Raw genomic sequence first — 23,503 nt, 5'->3', positions numbered from 1 at the left:
AGTACTGGAAAGGCAAAGGTGAGACTGCAGCAGCAGAGACAATAAATATAAGCAGTAGCTGCCACCCCCAGGGATGCATATTGGGTTGTTAAAACCCAGAAACTTGCAAGAGGGACCTACAGAGGTCAAATTCAAACCTCTTGAGGAGGTTGCTCCCTAGCTGCGCAGGTTTCTCAAGAGTAACACCAAAGACTTAAAGTCAGGCATTAGTCCTTGAAAAGGTTGTTTTACCTCTAGTTTACTTTTATGGAAAGCATCCCCCCTTCCTTAAGACATTTTACTTTCACCTATTGGAGAATTGTCATACGCAAGAATTTGTTGGGATAAGATACTTCAAAACCATAAGTAAATCTACCATATGTAAACATACCCACAATGAGGGTGATAGTCTCTACATGTGGCATGAGGGAGTCACTGGCTACATCCTGTTTTCCAAAAACTTGAGTTCTTTCATTCCCTTATGTGTCCTTTCTCATTTTCTTTGATATTTTTATTCCTTTCTATAATCGTAATGTGATTTTAAGAGTATCATGTGATAAATGCATCCAATCAATAAACTTTCTTTTTTTAAATTTATTTATTTTAATTGGAGGCTAATTACTTTACATTATTGTATTGGCTTTGCCATACATTGACATGAATCTGCCCCGGGTGTACATGTGTTCCCCATCTTGAACCCCTCTCCCACCTCCCTTCCCCCTCCCATCCCTCTGTCTTTATTCAGTAATTTTATATGTTAATTAATTATAAATGTTTTTAATGATTATGAAATTATTCACTACAGAATAAAAATTATTAACTTTAACATCTTTATTATATCTCTTAACATCAACATTTGTTTTGTAGGTTCAAAGGAAAAAATTAAACATGAAAATTATAACTGAGTTACAATCTTGTATTGGTATAAAATATACCCACAAATAGGATGTCTGAAAAGAAGCGTACTTCAGAAGAGCTAGAGGATATCATTAGTCGATTTAGAAAAGAATCTAGATCACGGTCAGTGGAGGAATCTGGACTTACTAAAGAAACATCAAACTTGTTAAAGGAAGATTCTGATGAGACATCTTCCAACCAAATTTATGAAACGCGTCCTAGAAAGAACACATTAGCTATACATGATGATACATCAACATCCTCCTCTGGAAGTAAGTCTAAGAAAAATGAAGAACAAAGGAAAACTCTCCAATTTTCTGAAACAATTACTACATATGACAGCCTGCAGTCAAAAACTGGAATTTCACAAAGTTCATCATTATCAGAAACTGAGATGAGGACTGAGTATCAGGCTTTTGTTGACTCCCTATATCATGAAACATTAGGAAAAATTAGTCCACAACTCTCTGAAGAAAATCAGGAAGAATCTGGCTTACCATCAGATAACTTTACAGTTAACCTCAAAGCCAAGGGTTTACAAGAATTCCCTAAGGACATTTTAAAAGTCAAATATGTAAAATATCTGTATTTAGATGAGAATGAAATCAAAAGTTTTAAAGGGGCAGACTCAGGGGATATGCTCGGACTTGAAATTCTATCCATACAAAAGAATGGGCTATCAACACTTCCATCTGAAATTCAGTTACTTCATAATTTAAAAGTATTAAATGTCAGTTACAACCAAATATCACATATACCTAAAGAAATATCACAGCTTGGGAATATCAGGGAACTATTTTTAAATAACAATTGCATTGAGGATTTTCCTTCTGACTTGGAAAGTCTTAAAAACTTGGAAATTTTAAATTTGGCTAAAAATAAGTTAAGACATATACCAGATGCCCTGTCTAGTTTGAAAAACTTGAGGGCTCTTAATCTGGAATATAATCAGTTAACAATATTTCCTAAAGCTTTGTGCTTCCTTCCCAAGTTAATTTCACTAAATCTTACTGGAAACCTGATAAACAGTTTGCCAAAAGAAATTAAAGAGCTTAAAAATTTAGAAAAACTTTTACTGGATCATAATAAACTTACCTTTTTGGCTGTGGAAATTTTTTTATTGCTCAAAATGAAAGAACTCCAACTGACAGACAATAAATTGGAAGTTATTTCAAACAAAATTGAGAATTTTAAGGAACTTAGGATTCTAATACTTGATAAAAATTTATTGAAAGACATGCCAGAGAACATTTCCCACTGTGCAGTGTTGGAATACCTTAGTCTTAGTGATAATAAATTAACAGAACTTCCTAAGAACATCCATAAGCTTAAAAATTTAAGAAAACTCCATATAAACAGAAATTATCTAGTGAAAATACCTGAATATATTTCACATCTTAATAATATGTTCAGCCTAGAATTTTCAGGAAATTTTATCACAGATTTTCCCATTGAAATAAAAAACTGCAAAAACATAGCTAAAGTTAAATTGAGTTATAATAATATAATGTATTTTCCACTAGGTTTGTGTGCTTTAGAGTCTCTTTATTATTTGAGTTTCAATGGAAATTATATTTCAGAAATACCTGTAGACATATCTTTCAATAAACAACTGCTTCATTTAGAATTTAATGAAAACAAACTCCTTATATTTTCTGATCACTTATGTTCTCTTATTAATCTTAAATACTTGGATCTTGGTAAAAACAAAATAAGGAAAATTCCACCATCTATTTCCAACATGGTATCACTCCATGTTCTTATTTTATGCTATAATAAGTTGGAAACTTTCCCCATAGAAGTGTGCACTTTAGACAACTTGCGAGTACTAGATCTTTCAGAAAACCAAATACAGACTATACCTTCAGAGATCTGTAACTTAAAAGGAATCCAGAAATTAAACATCTCAAACAATCAATTTATATATTTTCCTATTGAACTTTGCCACCTTCAATCACTGGAAGAGTTGAATATAAGCCAGATAAATGGGAAAAAGGTAAGAGACAGATAGCTTGGGCTTTGTGGGAAAGGCGGGGGCTGAGGAGATCAGAATCTAAGCTGCAGTGTGTGTGTGTGTTTAATTTAGCTGGAATATTTTATTTTTTAACCTCAAACATGGCTTACAAATAAACTTTTCAACACAAGAGTTTAACAGGAAAACATTTCACTAAAATGAAATACCAACTAATTAAAGGTGACAAATTTATAGATTTATTTTCACTTAACTTATGGATGTACATAAACACATTATTGAAAATTTGGAAAACTGACAAAAAAAGAAGTAAACATAAATTCCACAAGCATACCATCACAGTATAACTACTGGACGTATGTTGATACAACTTCCTTTTACTCTTGCTTTTTCTTATTTATATGATTTTATAAGCAATTGTAGAAATACTGTATACTCAATTTTAAAGTCTCCTATTTTCACTAAACATATAAGAACTTACCCATAACATAGTCTTCCCAATAATTATTGTAACCAGTGCATGATATGTGTAACTAATCCTCTGTTGCTAAGCATTCTGTGATGTTTTAAGTTTTCATCATCATAAATAATGCTATGATGAACTTCTTCGTAAATGTCACCTTTTCATATTTTACTATTTCCCTATGGAATTTCCCCTAAAGAACTGCTAGGTCAATGGGTATAACTGTTCTTACAGCATTTCAGTTTACTCAACACTGACTGCATTTTGTGGAAATATTTTTTTAAATAAAAGAATTTGATTTATATATTAAGATCTGATTTATATATTAAGATCTCAGTAAGCAAGTGAAAAGGACACAGCTATTACCTAGATATCTTTAATTTGACCACCACAGTCAAATTAATTTGATAGAGGCTGGGACTATTATTTGGAGAAGGGATAGGCTACCCACTCCGGTATTCTTGGGCTTCCCTTGTGACTCAGCTGGTAAAAAATTCGCCTGCAATGCGGGAGACCTGGGTTTGATCCCTGGGTTGGGAAGATCCCCTGTAGAAGGGAAAAGCTACCCACTCCAGTATTTTGGCCTGGAGAATTCCATGGACTGTATAGTCCATGAGGTCACAAAGAGTCAGACACAACTGAGCAACTTTCACAAGTCACACAAGTCACAAGGGACTATTATGAGCAGCAAGACTTCCTAGTGTGTGTGTGTTATGTGTCCAGCTCTTTGTAACGTCATGGACTGGAGCCCACCAGACTCCTCCATGGAATTCTTGCTCCTCTGTTCAGGCAAGAATACTGGAGTGGGTTGCCAGCTCCTCCTCCAGGGGATCTTTCTGACCCAGGCCTCAAACCCGGGTCTCCCAGAAGATTCCAGGCAAATTCTTTACCGTCTAAGCCACAAGGGAAGCCCAAGATTTCCCAGAGTCTGTTACTAAAAAATTCTAGGCCCATGAGCTTTGAGAAGCACTGGGCTCTTAGAGAATCACAATGGATTCAGCATATTAAAAGCTCTCAAGTGTCCTGCACAAAGAGATTGGTTTGTCTCTATTTAACCCACATTTCCCAAAGTTATTTGACTTTTTAAACCTATCTGCTATATATACATTTTCCAGAAAAACTACTCCAGAAAATACTTGCTTAAGTAGATGGAATGAATAATAATACGTTATATTTTTAAAGTTTCTCTTATACTAAAAGACATGTTTTAGTTCTGTACTATAATCATCAACTAATTCCTTGGCTGATTTCTAATCGTCTCACTTTCTCTTCCTATATCTTACTATGGAAATCTACAAAGTTGTGTCTTTAATTTTTCCTTTTCTATTAACTGCTTCCTAGACCTCAGCATGCACATAACTCTCAGATCCACATATCTGGAGCTAATCTTTCACCAGTGCGCTAATACCACAGATTCCCTGGATATTCTCTGTTCTCTTATTCTTCTATTGTCTCAAACTCAATATAACCTCAAAATCAAACCCGCCTTTCTTTCTAATGCAACTCCCTTCAAAATTTCCCCATTTCTGTTTGTGATGCTACTTTCTTCAGACGTGCCAATCTAGAAATCATGGATCCATCACCAGTCATACTGAATCTTACACCAAAGCAATTTCATTTTTCCTCTGAAAAAGCTCTTGGATCCTCTCTCTGATTTTCCAATGTTACTGGTTCCATCCTGGTCCATGCTCATTGCTCAGTTCATGCCTAGACTACTCTGGGAAACTTCTGCTATTCTCTTTGATTCTGTCTCCTTCCTTTTCTCAGGACTCATCAAAGCTATCAGCCTTCATTTCACAGGGCCATTCTTAGGAATCTAGTTTCCTTAGATGGGTGGATGGTTGCCAAAGACACCATTCCACGTCATTAAAACATCAATTTGAAGGTCACCAAATGAGAAAAATGATATATCAAAACACCTCTCAAAAGGAATATCCTCTATCATTGGAAAGATCACTTTGATAACCCTCTTGGGGTGAAGGTAATATACTCAAAAGATTAATCTATGTAATAGCATATATTCACTGAACAGTCATCTGAAGATCAGGAATCGGGTTTAATTACAGGGCTTTTATTTTGCTGAGTGAAGGATGCCCAAGAGGAATTTTCCTTTCAGAGTAGCTCTCTCATCACACAGTTCTGAGGCACTTCCTCTAAGAAATGCTGAGCAAGTTGTTCAAGAATATTAGTTTGAAGGAATGTCAAATTGTAGACCTAGCTATTTGTGTTGATCAGATTCCTCCCAGTAGGCCCAGATTTCAGGTCTTGCCAGAGGCTGGTTCCATATTCCTTCTCGAAATATATCTCCTGCTTCCTGTCACCTCTTCACTTGTCAGCTTACACTGGCCATTTTTATGCATGATACTTGTCTTGTCAGAAGTGTCCTGTAACTTCTGTACAATCCTGCTCATTCTCAAAAAGCCATTTGAGTCCCAGCTGCTACATGAAGCTTCTTTTTTGTTCTCTTTTTTATGCTGATATCCATTCCCTAAATTCTCTCTCTATATATTATTGTAAACATTATTTTGGCACTGAATTACTTATTGATTAGTGCTAATTTCTGATTGTTTCTTATGTGTATATTTTGGGCTTTCCAGGTGGCGCTAGTGGTAAAGAACCCACCTGCCAATGCAAGAGAAGAGGTGCGGGTTTGTTTCCTGGGTCAGGAAGATCGCCTGGAGGAGGGCACGGCAACCCACTCCAGTATTCTTGCCTGGAGAATCCCATGGACAGAGGAGCCTATCAGGCTGTAGTCCAGAGGATTGCAAAGAGTTGGACACAATTGAAGTGACTGAGCACGCACGCATGCATTTTGTTCCCAAACTGAATTTTAATCTCCCTGAAGTTAGGATCATCTATTATGCTTCTTTTATACATGGAAGAATATTGAGCTCAATATGCAGTATTTACCTTGTGGTCTGATTATTTTTGAGGGGTCCGTATATTCAAAACATTTTTTTTCACTCACAGGACTTCCTCTATTTCAGAAGCCACCTGTAATGACCTTATTTTTTCTGAAGATGCATATTTATTCTTTGCCTTAGCAGAGAATCTTAATTCCTGTTACTTTGCAATACTTTTTGTACTAGGAATTTTCATTTGAAGCTACATTGCCAAATTGTGTGTGTCTATTACAAAGGAATTTACTGAGCACTTACTCAAAATGTTTCATGATTGGGAACATGTATACAAAAACTATAAAACACACATTATTTCATTTAAAAATCCAAGGAGAATACACAAGGGATTAATAAAAAGCTATGTTGATGAGAGTAGGAGGAAAGAGATCAAATATGGAAGAGAATAGTTTAGGAAGACTTCAGGGAGAAGAAATCAAAGCAGGGTAAGCTTTAGGGACAGAAGGGATAAGATGGCACTGAACATCAAGTGCTGGGAGAGTGAAAAAAGTAGTTAGTAAGGCACAGGGTTGAATAGGTAGCATTGGTCAGACTGGAGAGATAATTTGGATGTTATACAATCTGTTGTGCATTTTATTAAGGAAGGGAATCACAAAGACTTTGTGACATAGTGAAAATATCTCCTTTTTTGGAACAACAACAAAAAAATCTCTCCTTCCCTTTTATTTCAGAAAGTTTTCATCATAGAAATATTTATTAAAAATATAATTGTTTAACCTTTGTTACAGCTAACAAGACTTCCAGAAGAGCTATCTAATATGACTAAACTGAAAGGACTTGATATCTCAAATAATGCAATCAGAGAGATGCCAACAAATATAGGGGAACTAAGAAGTCTGGTTAGTCTAAACGCAGACAACAATCAAATAAGATATCTGCCACCATCTTTTCTATCTTTAAATGCTCTCCAGCAGCTAAACTTGAGTGGTGAGTGTCAAGTATAATCAATAAGCATTATCAATAAGTTGAGTTTTAGTTTCTAGGTTGCAAATTTTGCTGACAAGACAGAATGGCAAACAATCACCACCGTGTATTATGTGCCCATTGGAAGGAAATGGCCATTGCACATACAGAAAATGAGCCTAAAGTCTAGTTCCTTCCCTGAAAGAGGTTATGATCTAGCTGGGGAACCTGAACATATTTTCATTTCTTTTCTGTCTTCTCTGCCTATACCTAATCATTCAGTATTTCTTCCTTTTGTGAATCTGACTTCTCTCTCCACACACAACCTTAGGTCAGCATTTTCTCTATTTTCCTTTCCTGCTGGCTACCCTGAGCCCACTCCTACACCCTAATAGTAGTCTAATATCTTACAGTCTTTTACAAAGTAAATCACTTCAATTACAACAACAAAAGTAAGTCATTCTAAAAATATCAGAATTCTCAAAGCTAGACTAGTATTTTTCTTAATTTTTATTATAAAGTATTTCAAGTTTACAGAAAAAAACACCTATGTGCTTACTTTCAGCTATAAGGAATCATTTACTTCAGATATTTTTCATTCTTTTTTTAAAATTAACTTAATTATTTATTGAAGGACAATTGCTTTACAGAACTTTGTTGTTTTCTGTCAAACCTCAACATGAATCAGCCATAAGAGGGGATACATGTATACTTGAGATATTTTTGACTGTTAAGAAATAAAACAGAATTGAAACTTCGTTTGTACTTCTCCCCAGACTAGAAGTAGGGGCGGGTGGCTCACTGGTAAAGAATCCACTGCCAATGCAGGGGACGCAGGTTTGATCCCTGGGTAGGAAAGATCCCCTGGAGAAAGAAATGGCAACCCACTCCAGTATTCTTGCTTGGGAAATCCCATGGACAGAGAAGGCTGTCAGGCTACCATCCATGTGGTTGCTGTCAGACATGACTTAGCAACTAAACAACAACAACCAAGCTAGAAGTAACCACCGTACTGAAATTGGTGTATATCTTTTTTCTACCCGTTTTTCAATCCTTGATAATTATACCACATACTCTAAAAAGGTATATTCTGCAAGTGTTACGTACAGTGTTTTATAAATATCATGTAAGTACTGGTTGATAACCTTACTGGAATATTCTTTCTTTATTGGTGTACTGTCTTGTATTAGTTGCTTTGGAGAGGCATTAAAATCTACGAGTAGGACTGTGGAATTTGTATGATTTTTGCTTTAATTATAGATTTTATTCATGCATTTTGAAGGACTATTATTAGAAAAACACACAAATATGATTGTTTTTAGTAACAGAATGGAATTGAATTTTGTCAGATGACTTTTCTGTATCATTGAGAGAATCATGAGCTTTTTTTCTTTTTTCTCTTAATATCACGTTACACTGATTGATTTTCTTATATCTACCATCCCTGCATTTCAAGATAAATCCCACCTCGCAATCGTGTATAATCCTTTTAATATTTTGCTAGATTTCATTTGCTCTTATTTTGTTGAGGATTTGTGCAAAACGGATATTGATCTGTAGTTTTCATTTCTTGAAGTGTCTTTTTCTGGCTTTGGTATCAGGGTAATGGCAGCTTCATGAAATGAGTTATGAAGTGTTCTGTCCTCTTCAATTTTTTGGAAGAGTTTGAGGATTGGCATTAGATGTTCTTTAAATATTTGGTAGAATTCACCAGTGAAGCCAAAAGGTGTAGGGTTCTTCTTTGCTGCAGAATATTTGATTACTGCTTCTGTCTTCTTTCTAGCCATAGATCTATTCAGATTTTCCATCTATCTCCGTGATTTAGTCTTGGCAGGTTTTGTTTCTAGTTATGTCCATTTCCTCTAGATTATCCAGTTTGCTGGTATAACAATGGTCATAATACTCTATAATCTTTTACTTCTGTAGAATCAGTAGTAATGTTTCTACTTTCATTTCTGATTTTAGTAATTTGAATCTTTCTTTTTCCTTAGTCCATTAAACTAAAGGGTTATCAATTTTGTTGATCTTTTCAAAGAACCATCTTTTGGTTTTGTTGATTCTATCGATTCTCTATTTAATTTATATATGCTCTAAAAATTCCCAAGTGGCTCAGTGGTAAAGGATCCGCTTGCCAGTACAGGAGATGCAGGAGACAACATGGGTTCAATCTCTGGGTCAGGAAGATCCCCTGGAGTAGGAAATAGTAACCCACTTCGGTATACTTGCCTGGAAAATGCCATGGACAGAGGAGCCTGGGGGGCTACAGTCCATGGGGTTGCAAAGAATTGGACACAACTGATTGACTGAACATGCTTGCAATCTTTATTTCCTCCTCCTCCTGATAGTTTTGGGTTAATTTACTTATATTTTTCTAGTTAATTTATATATACAGTAATTACATTGATATTTTTAGTGTTGGTATTTTCAGTTATAGATTTCATCTTCAGCACTGCTTCTGCTGCATCTATAATTTTTGGTTATTGTGTTTTCATTTTATCTTTGCATTTTATAATTTCCTTTTTGATCCCACCTTTGACACAATGGTAGCTTAATTTTGGCATGATGCTTAAATTAGTAAATGTTCCAGTTTTCCTTCCATTATTTTTGGTAGTGTCATTCCACTGTGGTCAGAAAAGATATACTGTATGGCTTTTTTTGAATCAATCTTAGTGAGACTTGTCTTGTGCCTTAATATATAGTCTATCATGGAGAATGTTCTAAGTGTACTTGAGAAAAACGTGTATTCTGCTGTTGAAATGTTATATGTATATCTATTCGGTTTAATTGCTTCATAGTGCTGTTCAAGTCCCCAAAATGACTTTTTGTCTAAATGTTCTATCCTTACTGAAAGTGAGGTATTAAAACTTCCATTTATTCTTGTAAAACCACCAGATTTTCCCTTCAATCCTATCAGTATTTGCCCAGTATGTTTTGGGGCTCTGTCGTTTGGCTTGTACATACTTCTAATTGTTATATTTTCTTGATGTAATGATCCTCTTATCAATATATACTATCCTTTGTCTTTTATAAAAGTTATTGACTTAAAGTCTTTGTTATCTGATATTACTAAAACCACCCCAGTTCTTTGGTTAGTATTTGCATGGATATCTTCTTCTGTCCTTCAATACCCAGAGCCAAAAAAGAAAATACTACTTTCCCAGTCTTTGCAGTTTAGCTCTAAGCTGGGGCACTTTAACACTAAGCCAGGCCACCTACGACTCTGCCTTATTGTGCGAAGCCCAGAAATCCATCTCAGGCGCAACCCTAGGATTCTCTCAGTTTTCTTCTGGGCATGTGTCCAGTTCTGAATATGCTTATTGCATTACATTTTCCCCAGAATATACTGTGGCCCTTCTGAGCCCTAATTCCCCCAAGAAACTTCCTCCTCAGCCTTCTCCTTCCTGGGCTTTGGAATTTGTTTGCTGCTTTCTCTGTCTGCTGTTCTTTGCCCCCCTCCCTTGTGGAGGAGGGGGAGACAGACAGTGTACGTCTTTACACGGGACAACTGCCACCAGGGAGGCAGCTCCAGTCTGATCCGGGGGTGGGGGGAGCAAAACAAAGGTCATTCCCTGTGCCAGTCCATCAGGAAATCAGCAGACAGGTCAAAATGCAAAACCACAGCATGAAAAGAACAAAGTCTATGCTGGCTTTCTGATGCCAGCCTGCTGTACCAGGATGCAGGCTGCCCCAGCCCGCTCTTTGACTGCTGCTGCCTGGGAAATGGAGAGTAGGTAGGGAGGTGAGTGAAAAGGTCACAGTGCTCTCTTACCAAAATTCTCCTGCCTTTTTCTTTCTCGAGCAGGATCCTACTAACTGTAAACTTCTGGAGTAAATGCCAGAACCATGAAAAAGCTGATCCTATAGTTGCTTTCCAGCTTTTGATTGATTCAGTGGAGGACCTGATTTTTTGAAAGGATTATTCTGAACTTTCGGTGACATTGATTCTAGGAGTGGTTTTCATGTTTATTTATACTGCTTGGATTTTGCTGTTTCTGGCCTGAATATTTTACTAAATTGGGGATTAACCTATTTCTTCAAAAATTTTTTCTGCTTCATTTTCTCTCTTCTCTGTGTAAGATTCCAATTACCTTTACATATTGTCTTACAAATCCCTAAAACTGTATGTATGTGTGTGTGTGTGTACACACACAACTTTTAAGCATCTCATATTGATCTGCCTTCAAGTTTACTGACTTGTCTATGATCTCTATTCTGTTACATCTGTCGAATTAATTTTTTTTTTTGCTTTTGTGTAATAAAGTTTTATTAAAGTATAAAGGAGATAGAGAAAGCTTCTGACATAGACATCAGAAGGGGGCAGAAAGAGTACCCCCCTGCTAGTCTTCAGCTGGATGTTATATAGTCACTGCTGCTGCTGCGGCTAAGTCACTTCAGTCGTGTCCGACTCTGTGTGACCCCACAGACAGCAGCCCACCAGGCTCCCCCGTCCCTGGGATTCTCCAGGCAAGAACACTGGAGTGGGTTGCCATTTCCTTCTCCAATGTGTGAAAGTGAAAAGTGAAAGTGAAGTCGCTCAGTCATGTCTGACTCATAGCGACCCCATGGACTGCAGCCTACCAGGCTCCTCCGTCCATGGGATTTTCCAGGCAAGAGTACTGGAGTGGCTTGCCATTGCCTTCTCCGTGTCGAATTAATTTTTAATTTCAGATACTAAATTTTTCAGTTCTAGAACTGCCATTTTTCTTTTCATAGTTTATATTTCTCCTCCAAGATTTTCCATTTTTTCATTCATTTGAGACTATCTTTCTTTATATTCTTTTTTTTTCTTTATATTCTTAAACTTCACTGTATTAGCTACTTTAAAATTCTTTTATTTTTAACTACAACAATTGAGTCACTTTTTTTCTCTTGGGAGTAAGCCACACTTTCTTGTTTCTCTGTTTTGAATCCTGAAGTCTATCATCAATTCTATCTCTCTCCAAAGAAAGCTGATATTTGTTCTGGTTGCTATTGTTGCTTCATCAGGCACTTAAGTTGCTGGACTAAAAATGCAAACTCCTTCTCTGCAGTTGGTAGCTCCTTAGATCTCAGTTCAGTACTTTCAGCTGGTAGCTGTTATATCTGTTATCTATTGCTGTGTGACAAATTTCCACAAAGTTTAGCTTCTCAGATTAATAAAACATTTATTTCACACAGTTTCTGAGGGTCAGGAACCCAGAAGGTGTTTAGTTGACTTGCTCTGTCTCAGAATCTTATATGACATGGCAGCCAACCTGTTGGTTGGTACTACAGACAGGCTTGATTAAGGCTAGCAGATTTGCTTCAAAACTTATTTATGTGGCTATTGGCAGCAGAATTGAGTTCCCTGACATGTCGGCCCCTTTAAGACATGGTAACTAGTTTTCCCCAGAGCTACTAATATCAGGGAGAGAGAATATACATAAGTCAGAAGCAGCACATACTCCAGGAAACAATGAGCAACCTAGTACCCAGATCTTGGTTTCTAAAACCTTTCTTCACTAAAAGGAACCAGGTTCCTTTATTCTTGGCTAAAATAACATAACCATAAAATATACAAATAACACAAAGGCAAACTTTAGGCCAGTTCCTCTTGAAATGATTACAAATTATTTGTCAGTAATCACAGTTTTACTTTTTATGTCAAGTTTATATTATCAATAGATTAAGGTGGTTTTGAAAAGATTACATTTAAGGAAGTGGAGCTTACTCTCCACTCTTTGAGGATGGACTAGACTTTATAATCCAGTTCTAAAGAACAAAGTGTGGAAAGGAGAAAATAAAAACATTACATTGCAGAAACCCGGCAGACACTGTTTTAGCCAGGGAATCAAGGTTAACATGCCAATGATGTCTTGTGGATGTCAGGTATCCCTGAGGTGAAGAGAGCACTCAACCTCTGTGGTGTTCCTTCCAAAAACCCATAACCCCAGTCTGTTTATGAAAAAATATATCAGATAAACTCATATTAATAAATATTCTTCAAAATCCTAACCAGTTCTATACAAAACCATTAAGATCTTGAGAAACAAGGGCAAGCTTAGGAATTCTCACTGACTGGAAGACATACCTGTATGCAGTGTGTTATCCTGGAATAAATACTGAAAAAGGACATTGATGGAAATATAATGAAATTCAAAAGCATCCAAAGCTTATTTAATAGTACTGTGTCAATGTTAGCTTCTTGGATTTAAAAATGTGACATAGGGGACTACCCTGGTAGTCCAGTGGTTAATACTCTGTGCTTCTACTGTAGAGGGCACAGTTTCAATTCCTGGTTGAAGATCCTCCACACTGCATGATGTACCAAAAAAAAAGTAACATCATAATGTGAGATGATAACATCAGGGAAAACTAAAACTAGATGAAAAGTGTTCAGGAACTCCATACAATTTCTGCAACTTTTCTGTAAATCTGAAATTCCTGGAAACAAAAAGTTATTTCTAAAAATTACCGGAGAAAAGTGCCATCACACTTGCTCTGTAAAGTCCATTCCGGTATTGCAAGAGGAAAGCCTCCTATCTTATTTTGTCATTCTCGATGAGAAAAAAGAATCCCTGCTCTGTTTCTATACGTCCTTTTCATGCCTAGCAAGTGGACAACAGTAAGAACTTCAGATTTGCCAGCACCATGAGGCTCCTCCGACAGTGGGTCACGATGAGACACAATGGACGCCCTTTCGTCGTTGTTCAGTCGCCACGTTGTGTCCGACTCTTCCTGACCCCATGGGCTGCAGCATGCCAGACCTCCCTGTCCTTTACATGGTTGTATTTGTCTCCATAGTTTTCCTTTACAAAAGGATATAATTCAAATTTTTTTTTTTCCTGCTAGGAAATAATCTTTCAGTTCTGCCTAGTGGTATCTACAACCTTTTTTCACTGAAGGAGATAAATTTTGATGATAACCCTTTGCTGAGACCACCAATGGAAATCTGTAAAGGAAAACAATTGTATACTATTGCACGTTATCTTCAGAGGGCAGATGAAAGAGATGGTAGGTGATGAGTGAGTGACTAGCTAGCTTACAAGTCATTTTCTGGTATGTGTATATTAACAAATAATTTGCTTTAATCAGAGGTTTTCAATCTGGCAGAGACATTATTTATCATATTCCCTTTTCTGAAGGCTGGGAGTTTATTTTGATAATTCAGATTATATAATCTAGGTCTTTACAATTTGAACCATTGAAAACAGGTAAATTTAAGTCGCAGATGAGTTGCTTCCCATCTATCTGTCCTGATGCACTTCAAGAGGTTGTGGCCATCACGGTTGTAGCCAGACTCAGAGAATCTACATATTGAATTTTTTTATCAGTTCTGGACTATATCACCATATACAGTTGTTCCAAAAGTCGTATTTTGCCTTGAAGGAAGTTCACAGCTCAGGTTTACACTAATGCCAGTCAGTTCTTGGCCCATTACAACCTGTCTGCAGTCCTTAGGTAATCTTCATTCCTGCTATTCTTAAGTACTCCTCTGATTACTTCAGAGAGTGGGTCCATTTTCTTTAAATTCCCTTTCACCAGATGGAGACTGGTTTCTCCAAGTCTTTGGATGGAAGTTTCACTGTCTCATTCTTTCCCTGGGTTTGGGTTCCCAACATCTAAGCTTTTTCCTGGGACTCTGAGTTTGCCGCTCACTGTCAATCCTTAGAATAGATCCAGATTTTTGTCCTCCAACTTAATGCAGTTTTTAAGTATTAAATCAATTTAATGATCCAGATTTGGGGAAAGAGAATATATACAACTATCCCCCCAAATCATTCTATTATGTACCCTTTCTGTGTAATCAAGAGGCTTATACCATCATAATCCTTTAATCTGTTGAGATGGTCACTAAAAATGCACAGTCCTCTGTAAGCCACGATATGTATGGTTACGTTCTGAAGATTTTGCAAGAAGAAGGCCTCATTGATGGAAGGAGCCTAAGCAATAAAAAGTCACAGTAGTTGTTTTCTCTAACTTGCTATGCAAGTTGGTTCTTCTATCTTAAAAGGGGATATTTAATGGTAAGTTTACTTTCGTAAAACAAAGCTTGAAGGCTTTTCTAAGGATCTATATTATTGCTAGGTTACAGTACTTTAGAGAAGGGCTGTAAAATTACATGACTGAACATCCCTGTTAACATTCTGTTACTCAAGTTCCTGAGGACGGAAGGTTCATGTGGTTCTAGCCTCTGTAGGGAAAGTTCAACAGGCAATGACAGTAAATCAGTCATCAAAAACAAGAGAATTCAAATCATTTATCTCCTTGCTTTATTCCTCCGGGGCCTTCATACTGAAGGCTTGGCACCACAGAGGCTGAAGAGGAAGTCAGTGTGGGAGATATGTTTATTCTGCAGTTAACAAGGAACATGGAATCTCTTCCTTAAAATTTCACTTAGGAGATTGGATTTTCAGTTATATCACTAACATACAATCTAGCCTGAGTGATTAACGGTATGGGTAAATATTTTAAAACAGAAAGCACTGAACATATTTGAGATGATTATAGAGGGTGGCAGATCTCTAGTTTTTGAAAATTCTCAGATTACCTTGGTTAACAGAAAAATGGATCTAGTTCATATTAGCTAACAGCTTTTTTAAAACTAAAAACACTCTACTTATGTCTAAGCCAACATTCATTAAATAAATGATATGAATATAAAACAAGCATATATATGTGTGTGTACACCATATTTATAGTAGTTTTAAACTTGGTTTCTCAGGATAATACCCAAAGAAGCATATTAAAAAGCCAGAACTGAAGGAAGGAGTTAAATTCATTTCAAATTCTGAAAGAATTAAAGGGTTTAATGATCACTTTGAAGTTGCTTATGATATTCTTTTAAATAGACATTTTATGTGAAATTGACATTTATGTTGTTTATGTTTAGGGTTGTTCAGAATTTAGAAGAAATGGACTAAGTGGTTCACATTTCTATTTTGTTATCTTCTCAAATTTCAGTTAGTATATCTGTACTTTATTTTTCAATTTTATTTAATATATACATTGTATAAGAGCACAGAAGTAAAAAACCTAGCTATAATATGAACAGAAAATAGAGGGTGTTTTTCAAATCAGATGGCCTAAATTTTCTTTTATGTTCCAATGTAGAGAAAATCTTAGCGAAGATCTTCAATATAGTTGCCAAGAATATTACTGAAAGAAATTTTCAATTTTTGTGTCAAAAATTAAACCTGACAATCTCAGAAAGTGATAAGTCTGCCTTGAGGTATGTATAAATGACAAAATGTAGTATAAACCTAGTCTCATGTTCTGGTTTATATCATATTGATATTACATGCTTCTGAAACATTCATATTAACATGAACTCTAATTTGTTATAAAAGACTGATTTTAGTTTACTATATGTTTGAGATCCATATGGTTACAGTAGTTTAAGAGCAAGTACTCTGAGGATAGACTGGTTGGCTCTAAATCCCAACTAGTTTTGTGACCCTGGATAAGTCCTCTAACTTCTGTATGCCTCAATTTTCCACTAGTAAAATTTACCTAAGAGAGTTGTCATGAAATCAAGTTATAAAGCATGAAGTGCAGGAGCAGTAATGCACTGGTCTACAGTAAATAGGCCACAATTATATTGAGGTCCTGAGTAAATCTCTCTTAGAATCAAATGTTAACTGAATTGTCAGTTTTGTACAAGGCAACAAGGGCTGGTATAGGACTGACATTCACTTACTATGTATGTGTCAAACTCTGTGCTAAATTTTTATATAGACTGTCTTCAACGGTTAATTTAGTCACTCTGGTAAACTAGGTTGAAAACCTAGATATACAATATTGATACAGTTTAAAACAATGTTCCTAACGGATAATTAAAATAATTATTATTTAAAATTTTTTCAGCACTGTTTCACTACATGAGAGAGTCCACCGAGTACTTGATAAGTGGAAAACGGAAAATAACAACTTGTCAGTAACCACTGCTGCTTTAAGAGATCAACTAACTCGGGCGCTAACTATGATAGGAGCGTATGAGATTATGGACAAAATAACAGCTTTAAAACTTTTTTCATGTGCAATTAAATTCTGAACAGTGTATCTGGAATAAGAACTGAGAACTTAGGATGCACTTACATAATTGAAACTGGATAAAGATAAATGCACGTCATGTCTCTTTTTATGAATCCCTGAACTCCGGGAATTGGTGATGGACAGGGAGGCCTGGCGTGCTGTGATTCATGGGGTCGCGGAGAGTCGGACACGACTGAGCGACTGAACTGAACTGAACTGAAGGATAACGTGGATTATGTGATGGAAAGGAACTCAGTTCAGTTCAGTTCAGTCGCTCAGTCGTGTCCGACTCTCCGCGACCCCATGAATCACAGCACGCCAGGCCTCCCTGTCCATCACCAACTCCCGGAGTACACTCAAACTCATGTCCACAGAGTCGGTGATGCCATCCAGCCATCTCATTCTCCGTCGTCCCCTTCTCCTCCCGCCCCCAACCTTTCCCAGCATCAGAGTCTTTTCCAGTGAGTCAACTCGTCTCATGAGGTGGCCAAAGTATTGGAGTTTCAGCTTTAGCATCAGTCCCTCCAATGAACATCCAGGATTGATCTCCTTTAGAATGGACTGGTTGGATCTCCTTGCAGTATAAGGGACTCTCAAGAGTCTTCTCCAACACCACAGTTCAAAAGCATCGATTCTTCGGCGATCAGCTTTCTTCACAGTCCAACTCTCACATCCATACATGACCACGGGAAAAACCATTGCCTTGACTAGACGGACCTTGGTCGGCAAAGTAATGTCTCTGCTTTTTAATATACTATCAAGGTTGGTCATAACTTTCCTGCCAAGGAGCAAGCGTCTTTTAATTTCATGGCTGCAATCAGCATCTGCAGTGATTTTGGAGCCCAAAAAAATAAAGTCTGACACTGTTTCCACTGTTTTTCCATCTATTTCCCATGAAGTGATGGGACCAGATGCCATGATCTTTGTTTTCTGAATGTTGAGCTTCAAGCCAACCTTTTCACTCTCCTCTTTCACTTTCATCAAGAGGCTTTTGAGTTCCTCTTCACTTTCTGCCATAAGGGTAGTGTCATCTGCATATCTAAGGTTATTGATATTTCTCCCAGCAATCTTGATTCCAGCTTGTGCTTCTTCCAGCCCAGCGTTCCTCATGATGTACTCTGCATATAAGTTAAATAAGCAAGGTGACAATATACAACCTTGACGTACACCTTTTCCTATTTGGAACCAGTCTGTTGTTCCATGACCGGTTCTAACTGTTGCTTCCTGACCTGCATACAGGTTTCTCAAGAGGCAGGTCAGGTGGTCTGGGATTCCCATCTCTTTCAGAATATTCCACAGTTTATTGTGATCCACACAGTCAAAGGCTTTGGCATAGTCAATGAAGCAGAAATAGATGTTTTTCTGGAACTCTCTTGCTTTCTCCATGATCCAGCGGATGTTGGCAATTTGATCTCTGGTGCCTCTGCCTTTTCTAAAACCTGCTTGAACATCTGGGAGTTCACGGTTTACATACTGCTGAAGCCTGGCTTGGAGAATTTTGAGCATGACTTTACTAGCGTGTGAGATGAGTGCAATTGTGCGGTAGTTTGAGCATTCTTTGGCATTGCCTTTCTTTGGGATTGGAATGAAGACTGACCTCTTCCAGTCCTGTGGCCACTGCTGAGTTTTCCAAATCTGCTGGCATATTGAGTGCAGCACTTTCACAGCATCATCTTTCAAGACTTGAAATAGCTCAACTGGAATTCCATCACCTCCACTAGCTTTGTTCGTAGTGATGCTTTCTAAGGCCCACTTGACTTCACATTCCAAGATGTCTGGCTCTAGGTCAGTGATCACATTATCGTGACTATCTTGGTCGGGAAGATCTTTTTTGTACAGTTCTTCTGTGTATTCCTGCCACCTCTTCTTAATATCTTCTGCTTCTGTTAGGTCCATACCATTTCTGTCCTTTATCGAGCCCATCTTTGCATGAAAAGTTCCCTTGGAATCTCTAATTTTCTTGAAGAGGTCTCTTGTTTTTCCTATTCTGTTGTTTTCCTCTATTTCTTTGCATTGATCACTGAGGAAGGCTTTCTTATCTCTCCTTGCTATTCTTTGGAACTCTGCATTCAGATGCTTATATCTTTCCTTTTCTCCTTTGCTTTTCGCCTCTCTTCTTTTTACAGCTATTTGTAAGGCCTCCTCAGACAGCCATTTCGCTCTTTTGCATTTCTTTTCCATGGGGATGGTCTTGGTCCCTGTCTCCTGTACAATGTCACGAACCTCCGTCCAGAGTTCATCAGGCACTCTATCAATCAGATCTAGTCCCTTAAATCTATTTCTCACTTCCACTGCATAATCATAAGGGATTTGATTGAGGTCATATCTGAATGGTCTAGTGGTTTTCCCTACTTTCTTCAATTTAAGTCTGAACTTCGCAATAAGGAGTTCATGATCTGAGCCACAGTCAGCTCCTGGTCTTGTTTTCGCTAACTGTATACAGCTTCTCCATCTTTGGTTGCAAAGAATATAATCAATCTGATTTCGGTGTTGACCATCTGGTGATGTCCATGTGTAGAGTCTTCTCTTGTGTTGTTGGAAGAGGGTGTTTGCTATGACCAGTGCATTCTCTTGACAAAACTCTATTAGCCTTTGCCCTGCTTCATTCCGTGCTCCAAGGCCAAATTTGCCAGTTACTCCAGGTGTTTCTTGACTTCCTACTTTTGCATTCCAGTCCCCTAGAATGAAAAGGACATCTTTTTTGGGTGTTAGTTCTAAAAGGTCTTGTAGGTCTTCATAGAACCGATTAACTTCGGCTTCTTCAGCAGTACTGGTTGGGGCATAGGCCTGGATTACTGTAATATTGAATGGTTTGCCTTGGAAACGAACAGAAATCATCCTGTCATTTTTAAGATTGCATCCAAGTACTGCATTTCGGACTCTTTTGTTGACCATGATGGCTACTCCATTTCTTCTAAGGGATTCCTGCCCACAGTAGTAGATATAATGGTCATCCGAGTTAAATTCACCCATTCCAGTCCATTTTAATTCACTGATTCCTAGAATGTCGACGTTCACTCTTGCCATCTCCTGTTTGACCACATCCGAACTGAACTGTAGAGATGATAAATTTTGGCTACCGCTCCAGTGTCATCATAATAAAATATTACAGACATTATTTTGTGTATTAGTTCTGTTGTCTCTCTGCCCTCCCTTCAGAGATATAGATATTCTTCAGTTCAGTTCAGTTGCTCAGTCGGGTCTGACTCTTTGCTATCCCATGGACTGCAGCATGCCAGGCTTCCCTGTCCATCACCAAATCCTGGAGCTTGCTCAAACTCATGTCCATTGAGTTGGTAATGCCATCCAACTATCTCATCCTCTTTCGTCTCCTTCTCATCCAGCCTTCAATCATTCCCAGCAACACGGTCTTTTCAAATGAATCAGTTCTTTGCATCAGGTGGCCAAAATATTGGAGTTTCAACTTCAGCATCAGTCCTTCTAATGAATATTCAGGATTGATTTCCTTTAGGATGGACTGGTGGATCTCCTTGCAGTCCAAGGTACTTTCAAGAGTCTTCTCCAACACCATAGTTCAAAAGCATCAGTTCTTCAGTGCTCAGCTTTTTTAGCCAGTATGAATCCTTAGGCAATCTTATTACTATGGGAAAAGTTTAAAAATAGAGAAGGACTGGAGGGAGACAGGTGCTGTAGTTGAGAACCAGTATTTCATGTTGCACTTTCAAAACAACAACAAAGGCAATAAAATACACGGTGTTTAAATCCATCTACTGTGTTTAAGTACTATGTTTAACCTGGTCTCACATCACAAAGTGTCTGTATCTTTTAAGTAGAAAGTTATTTTATAAAGTTAATAAAAACTGTACACTGTCTAGAATATTCTCAATCACTTTGGAGACTCGGGTCACACTAGCTTGTTGTCGTTCAGTCCCTAAGTCGTGTCCAACTCTTTTGTGACCCCATGGACTGTAGCCCGCCAGGATCCTCTGTTCATGGGACTTCCCAGGCAAGAATACTGGAGTGGGTTGCCATTTCCTTCTCCAGGGGATCTTCCTAACCCTGGGATCAAACCCACGTCTCCTGCATTGCAGGAGGGTTCTTAACCACCGAGTCACTCAGGTAGCCCCCCATGAGCTTAAGTCAGTGAAGTGAGGAACCCAGTAGTATTATTTGTTTCATCCGTGGTTGGTGTCGATGGTTAACATTCTCAACTGGCAGCAAAGTATTTCCGTAGAACATTAAAACAGGAAGGATCTTGGAAAACTGTCTATTATTTTACAGATAAGAAAAGTAAGACCTAGAATAATTAAGTGACATAGGCAGGTTCTCTATCCTTCCTTCAAAGATACAAAGATCAGAAAATGTTCTTGGGAAAACTTTAGTCTGAAGTGAGAAAGAGAAGAAAACTGGATAACATCAGAACAACATCACAACTTTGACTGTGCCCAGTTCTTATTTTTTGCCAGACTGCTGCAGCAGCCTTTCAAACAGATATTTTATCATATTTGTTGTTGTTTAGTTGCTCAGTTATGTCCAACTATTTTGTGACCCCCATGGACCCCCCCAATGAGACCCCATGGAGCCTGCTAGGCTCTCCTGCCCAAGGGAGTGTAGCCATTCCCTTCTCCAGTGGATCTTCCCAACCCAGTTATCGAATCTGTGTCTCCTGCACTGGCAGGCAGATTCTTTACCTCTCATCCATCAGGGTTTCCTGTCTGACCCTATAGACTCGGTGTATTGTGAGCTTACTGTATTTTGCTGCCATATTTATCTTTTAAAAACACAGATCTAAGCATAACAACCTTCTGATCAAAATTTCAAGTTACCCCTTTTACAGTGTGGACCAAGGACAGCCAGTCTGGCGGAAAGAGGTTCAGGTCACTGTCTTCCCGAGTTTGTGGGGCAGCTGAACTCCAACTCCTCTGTCCTTTGGTGCCACCTCAGGAGCAAGGAACTATTCTGACTAAGGAAGGGGCAACAAGTTTCCTTGGAGAGACTTCCATAGAGAGAGGCGGGCTTTGAAGTTTTAGCATCAGTCCTTCCAATGAATACTCAGGGTTTATTTCCTTCAGGATTGATTGGTTTGAGCTCCTTGCAGTTCAAGGGACTCTCAAGAGTCTGCTGTAGCACCACAAACCTTTATACATACTGTACAAGGAACCATTTTCTAATCCAAGATTATGAAGATTTACACCTACGCCTATATTAATAGGGTTTATACAAATGTAAATCCTTTTGTTTCCACCAGTGGCTGTTAAGATAGCTGATCTTCACAAATGCATGTGGTTAGTTTTCAAAGCTACTGCAGGAGGAGAATGGGAGTGGAGTAAGTTAAAAATCCTTGAAACTTGCTGTTCTTACGAAGATACAGCTGCTTTTCTTTAATAAATGCTCCATCCACGGATTGCTGACAGCTTTTGATGAATTTTCAGAGTTCTCAAAAAATTGATTCTGGCACATTTTAGCTCTATTTTATTGTTATTTTAGAGGGGAGAATTCTAGGAATTTTTGACTGCCATTTTCCCTGACATCACTTTATATGTTTAGTTTTTTATCAGCCATCTTGTTACATGTATTCCATTTGTCTCATCTTCTTGTGTTTATTCTCATGAACTGTCTTAATTTGACCAATCATTTTATTATTTTTCTACTGAATTTATTGCTATTATTTTAGAGATTATGTTAGAAATCACAGCATTCATATAGCAAAATACAGAAGAGCTAAAACTTCTTAACGCATGCTCTCCTCTCCTCATTTGTTGTTGCATTTTTAATTCTATATTTAAATTGGCTAACTTTATAATCATTGCTTTTAAAGTCAATATGTATGCATATATACACATATATATACAAATTATTTCTCCCAGGGTTCTTCCTTCTTGCATTTCTATTCTTCTGTCTAGATAATTTTCCTCCTGCCTAAAGAATTCCTTTTAATATTTATTTTAATTCAAATTTTCTCATGATGAATTTTCTGTTATATTTGACCAAAAATAGTTTGGCCTTCAGAAATTCATTTTAACAATGTTAGCACATTACTTCTTACATGCTTCTGTAGTGGCCTCTTAGTTTTTCTTGAAACTCCCAAAGAAAAACTCCCAATTCTTTTGGCTCTCCCAAAACTCAAATGGTTCAAGAGTCCCATTTCTCCTCAGAGGAGTTTGTCAATACTTAAATTCAGTCTGCTTGGTTGTCTTATGATCGCAGCTCTCTAACAGTTTCAAAAGAAAGCTATGATTTTAGAAACGTTTTTATCCAGGAATTTGGATTTAAAATGGGGGCAAGGCCCTCACGTGGTTTTCCTCATTCTAAATAGAATCAGAAATCCTAGTTTCTTTGTATATTATTCCTGGAATGCTTTTCCATCTCTTTGCTTAAAAAATTATAACATTGGTTTTGGACCAGGGGTCGCACAGA

At 37.5% G+C, this 23,503-nt stretch overlaps 1 protein-coding gene across 1 annotated transcript; it reads left to right on the top strand.

Moving 5' to 3' along the window:
- Positions 1 to 925: 925 nt before the first annotated feature.
- Positions 926 to 17,144, top strand: LRRD1 (leucine rich repeats and death domain containing 1). Its single transcript, XM_055421679.2, has 5 exons — positions 926 to 2,872; positions 6,958 to 7,156; positions 13,943 to 14,104; positions 16,205 to 16,322; positions 16,958 to 17,144. Exons 1-5 carry the CDS (start codon positions 926 to 928, stop codon positions 17,142 to 17,144), a joined length of 2,613 nt encoding a protein of 870 aa, XP_055277654.2.
- Positions 17,145 to 23,503: the final 6,359 nt, after the last annotated feature.

Source organism: Moschus berezovskii, chromosome 3 (assembly GCF_049115385.1).
Source record: "Moschus berezovskii isolate FMDL1 chromosome 3, NW_MosBer_1.0, whole genome shotgun sequence".
NCBI lineage: Eukaryota > Metazoa > Chordata > Mammalia > Artiodactyla > Moschidae > Moschus > Moschus berezovskii.
Note: the sequence above shows the minus strand (reverse complement) of the source record. Positions and strands in the feature narration are given on the sequence as shown.

Coding starts and splice junctions, on each gene's coding strand:
- LRRD1 (XM_055421679.2), top strand. CDS start 926: ATGTCTGAAAAGAAGCGTACTTCAGAAGAGCTAGAGGATATCATTAGT. Junction 2,873..6,957: donor GCCAGATAAATGGGAAAAAG/GTAAGAGACAGA, acceptor CCTTTGTTACAG/CTAACAAGACTTCCAGAAGA. Junction 14,105..16,204: donor GAGGGCAGATGAAAGAGATG/GTAGGTGATGAG, acceptor GTTCCAATGTAG/AGAAAATCTTAGCGAAGATC.